At 51.2% G+C, this 4637-nt stretch overlaps 2 protein-coding genes across 2 annotated transcripts in view; both read left to right on the top strand.

Moving 5' to 3' along the window:
* LOC103906518 (two pore calcium channel protein 1) overlaps positions 1-4267 on the top strand; it is an 18117-nt gene extending 13850 nt beyond the window's left edge. The window contains exons 14-19 of the mRNA XM_019474438.1: positions 828-897; positions 1466-1685; positions 1918-2008; positions 2328-2441; positions 2842-2960; positions 3735-4267. Coding sequence (XP_019329983.1) covers positions 828-897; positions 1466-1685; positions 1918-2008; positions 2328-2441; positions 2842-2960; positions 3735-3880 — 760 coding nt within the window. The 3' untranslated portion in view covers positions 3881-4267. The remainder of the gene's footprint in view (positions 1-827; positions 898-1465; positions 1686-1917; positions 2009-2327; positions 2442-2841; positions 2961-3734) is intronic.
* Positions 4228-4637, top strand: part of BUB1 (BUB1 mitotic checkpoint serine/threonine kinase) — a 19650-nt gene continuing 19240 nt past the window's right edge. Inside the window, exons 1-2 of the mRNA XM_019474424.1 lie at positions 4228-4237; positions 4372-4408. Coding sequence (XP_019329969.1) covers positions 4228-4237; positions 4372-4408 — 47 coding nt within the window. The remainder of the gene's footprint in view (positions 4238-4371; positions 4409-4637) is intronic.

The following is a 4637-nucleotide window of genomic DNA, read 5'->3' as shown; positions in this document are numbered from 1 at the left end:
TTTGCAGGTTAAGCGCCCTTTCTCTGCTGCCACAAATCTAACAGCACTGCCTTCCCTCGTGTTAGGTTTGATACCCTCATCATCTTTGCTGCCTTGACTGCAACGATACTCAATACCACCCTGAAATCGAGTAAGTGCAGCTTAAGCAGTCTGCATGCCTCTGGGAAACTCGGTGGTCTTGAGTCGTCTTTTGCCATCACCTTGGGCTTGGGAGGCATTTTGACAGGACAATGAATTTCCTATAGGGTTTCTAAGAACTAACCCAGTCTTTTTTCTTTTTTTTTTTTAATAAATACTGTTAAAAACAGTGTTTGACCAGGGCATAATTATAACAAATGTAAGAACATGCTCTATCTCTACACTTCCCTGCTTATTTTTCTTAACAAAAAACCTTTTTTTCCTTTCTCAGCCACAAAGTACAACAGCCAACAGATCCTGGACATTGTCTTCATCTTAAGGGTCCTCAGACTAGTAAGGATTGTTGACAGCATTCAAAGGTAATGAAGAGAGTGGGATGGGGATATGTGTGTGGTGTTTTGTTTGGGTTTTTGGGGGGGGGGGCAGGTTGTGTCAGAGGCTGGCTGAGACAGTGCCTTGAGTCGCTCTGCGTGGCTGCTTTGGACTGACCGTGGCCACTCAACAAAGCATCCCAAGGCCTTGTCCCAGCGTGCCTGGGATGAGCCCAGTTGCTGCAGCCTCTCTGGAGACCTGCTTGTATAAATAAGGGCATGTGGGGAGCATGTGCTGGATGGGATGTGACGATAAGCAAGCATGGGCTTTAAAAGAGCCTCCCCACAGCAGGTGTTGTCATGAATCATTTGCTGTAGGTTCCGGGTCATCATCAACACACTGATAAACATCGTACCGACAATGTTGACATTTGGTGGGCTGACTCTGGTAAGAAATCCGGGTATCTTAGCTCAAAGCACTCCAGTTTTACAGGAATGTGTCTTAAGTCTCACGCTCATGCTGTTTTCAAGAGGATAAATGCAAATCTCTGGATGGCTGGCCTTTGAAACTGTAAGTGTCCATTTGATCCTTGGTCATCGCACATGTAAACGCGTGCAGAGGGGTCGGGTTCCTGCTAGTTGCCAGGCCAGGACTTTCTTCTTCGCTCCACGGGGCAGTGAGGATGTTCTGTGCAGTCTGGGCTTCACGCTGTAAGGAACCAAACCGTGATTTGGGCAAGAAGCTGAATGAGAAACCTGTTTCTCAAATAATTTCCTAAAAATAAGTTCTCCTCTTACGATTGAGAATATTTCATTTCCATGTATTTGAGCTGTAGTTCTTGGCTTATTATTCCTGCCTGGTAATTGCCCTTGAGTGGGTTGGGTCTCTTGGACTCTGTGCTGCTCCTCAGCAGCTTGCCGTGTCTGTAAAAACTGGGAAAACCTGCTGGAACTCTAAACTTGCCACGGAGCTTGCTGCTCACTGGAGAAGCAGGCGATGGGGTTTCTCTTCCCAGGTTGTGTACTGTGTATTTGCTATCGTCGGCATGGAGTTATTCCATGGGAAAATCCAGTTCTTCCCTGCAAACTCGAATGCTCCTCATGCCCTGGAATGTGGAAACCCAGCTCTCAAGGATTCTCTGTTTGCCCGTGGGAAATACTGCAAGAACAACTTCAACAACTTCGCATCGTCCTTCATCGTCCTGATGGAGCTCACCGTAGTCAATCAGTGGCATGATATCCTTTGTGGTGGAAGGTCCAGACTAGAGCTTGGTGACCGACCCGTGCTCTTCCCCGTGTATTGCACGCACCCAGGCGCGTAGCGCCAGGCAACCGAGAAATGCTCCCTGCAGAGGGCTTTGTTCAGGAGGGCGCTGCTGGGCAGTATTCCCTGGTTCCTCCCTTAGCACTACTCTACAGCAAGGTGTTCTCCTCCTTTTGGCGCTCTTGCCCTTAACTCCCGTTATACTCTTTGCCAATGGATTTGCCAACGTGACGGTTCAGCCTGTGAAGCTGTATTTCATTGCCTTCCACATTGTGATGGTGATAATTATTGTCAAGTAAGTTTTGGGTTGCCCTCCTCTGTTGGTTTTTTTGGAGGGAAGAAGGGCTCTGCCCGCTGCCAGGGTGGTACTGATGGTCGCACACGGTGTGACTCTTACAGACAGGCAGGACATGTGTCGCAGAGGAGTCTGCTGCATCTGTTCTTATCTCCACTGAGTGCTGCTCTGACTTAGAGCTCCCCATCTCCAGCAGAGGAGGGGATGGCATGCTGGGGAACGAGCCTGGGAATGCCGAGACGGTAGTTGATGCCCAAAAGCAAGGGGGATGCCAGTAAGGAAATGCTGCTATGTAATTCTGCTCGTCGTTTCTTTTCAGTATCTTTGTGTCGTTCATTTTGGAAGCTTTCTTTGTGGAGTACTCCCTGGAGAAGAGTGAAGTAGAAACAGCCATTGAACAGAAAATCCAGGAGCTGGGAATGGGAGTTCAAGAGTAAGCCCCCCGAAACGGTTGTGCTGGATGTAGCTGGCTCGGCACATCTGATGAGGGCTCTGGGACTGCAGGAAAATGTCATCCCCCCCCCCAACCCCCCGGTCCTGTCCCGAGGTGTGAGCTGAGGCTCCTCTTCCTTGTCACAGAGTTCTTGCTAACCTGTCATGACCCTGCAGGGCTTGGTCTAGACGTTAGCAGAAGGCTACTCACGTTGGCCTCGTGTCTGCCTCGCTGAGCTCTTCCAGCCCAGGGCCGTTGCCCAGAGGGCAGGGGAGATGCCGGAGCCTGACAGCACGACTGGCGCTTGCCCTGCCCCAGAGAATCCATTGCTGCTGGGTACATGTGGGCCCCTGGGGTAAGATGTGCTCCCCCGGGGTAACTTCTGGTCCTTCTTGCGTAGGGATGAGCTCCAGGATGAACAGCTCCTTGATAACATGGAGACTGCTGAGCACGACCTCGAGGGGGAAGGTGGAACAAAGCCACAGTCGAAAGGGCTGATGTTTAAAATTGCCTCCAAACGTAAGTGCGGCGCTACGGTGTGCCCAGTCTTTTGTTTAAGAGGCCAAGGCTCTGAACCGTGCCTGATCCTAGCCCTGTCTCTGGGGAAGCTCCCACGCACTTCTGCTTCCTTTGGGCCGTAAAAGCGGCTATAAACCCAGCTGGAGATTTTGAGAGAACTGTGGACGCTCTAATATTGGCTGTCTCTTCTATTTTCGTAGCAACTCCTTTTCCTCCTTTCCTGCCTAGGCCCTCCTGTGCACACTTGTCTTCAGTAGCCAGTCTATGAAGACGCTGTCTTGGTGGCTGAGGTCCTGCTGTTGCCAAGAAGTCTGGTTTTTTTTTCTGCTTTTCTCCCTCCTGTATGCACTCTGTGTCCCTCCTGGCTTGGATCGCGGGGTGACTATGTGCTCCTTTCCTCTAGCTTAATGCCTACTTTTTCTTCTGGCTCTCTTGCTGTACCTTCGGAGTTCCCCAGTCTTGTGCTTCTCGGCACGGCAGCTGACTGGGATCACAAATCCATCGACGGACACATGGGAATAGAAGTGCTTAGAATCTTAAAATAATGGTCTTACCCTCTACAAGTGCTCACGGTGCTTGAAAGTATATGGGGTAAAATACCAGCAAACATCATCTGGGGCATTTGTTTTCTTGCCTGTTTAGTGTAAAACATGGGGAGCAGCCTTTGAGTAAGAGCTGCCGTAAGGTAGCCACTACAGAACTTCTGCTGAGGAACAGGAATGGATCCTTACAGTGACCTTTTATTTATTCTCTTCTTTTTTTGGCCACCTGCAGGGTACAGGACGGTTGACGCTCTGCTCCAGCGTATGTTTGAGGCAGAGATACCCCTTGAGGAGGAAGGCCCTTCATTTGAAGAGATCTCAAACTTGTCCCCTACCGCTGCTGCACCCAGTAACCTGACTTCGGAGCGTGCCGCGTAACAGGGGCGATCCACAGCAGTCGACGAGGAGGAGCTAATTCTCAGCTGCCCGGGGTCTCGAGCGTGTTCCCTGGCTGGCTGCCTCCAGGCGCGTGGGGGCCAGATCACACAGTGGAAGGGGCAGCTGACGCCGGCAACGGCTTCGTCACCCAGAGGAGCTTTATCTCCTGTAAAGTCTCGTATAAATGTTGAAACTGGAGCTACCCTCGGGGGGAGGGGGGGGAAGGCAGAGGGAGAGTCGGTGCCTCTGACCGCGCCGGTCGAGTAAGGGTGCCGTACTCGGTATGTTAACGCAATACCTGCTTCTTGTAACTGGAATCTTGTATTACAGCACTTTTATATGCGTATATGGACCGATGTAAGCTGAATTAAACAGCTCTCTAGTACGCTAAATTCACCAGTCTGAAAAAAATGGCTGATTCTGACGGAGTTAATGATGGGAGGTGGCTGGGTGTGAGGCACCGTATTCTCACCCTTGGGGACTGCTAACAGGCACAGGGAACCGTGGCTCTCTGTACGTGCAGAGGATGTAATCTGAGCAAAGCGGAGGGCAGCTCTCGCTCGCCACGACCAAGGGGCAGACTCGCCCTACGCCGCCTTTCCCTTTGCTAAATCTGAATTTATTATTTTATATAGATTCCTGCCCCCCCTCCCCTTGCCTGGCAAGGGATGCCCTGGGGTAATACGTGCCCCCGGCTCCCACGGCCTTGCCTTGCCCCATACCCCTGGCTCCCATGGCTGGGCCCCACAGCCTCGCC

The sequence above is a fragment of the Aptenodytes forsteri genome, unplaced genomic scaffold (genome assembly GCF_000699145.1).
Source record: "Aptenodytes forsteri isolate BGI_AS27 unplaced genomic scaffold, ASM69914v1 Scaffold185, whole genome shotgun sequence".
NCBI classification, from domain to species: Eukaryota; Metazoa; Chordata; class Aves; order Sphenisciformes; family Spheniscidae; genus Aptenodytes; species Aptenodytes forsteri.
This window is presented reverse-complemented; position numbering and strand designations above follow the sequence as displayed.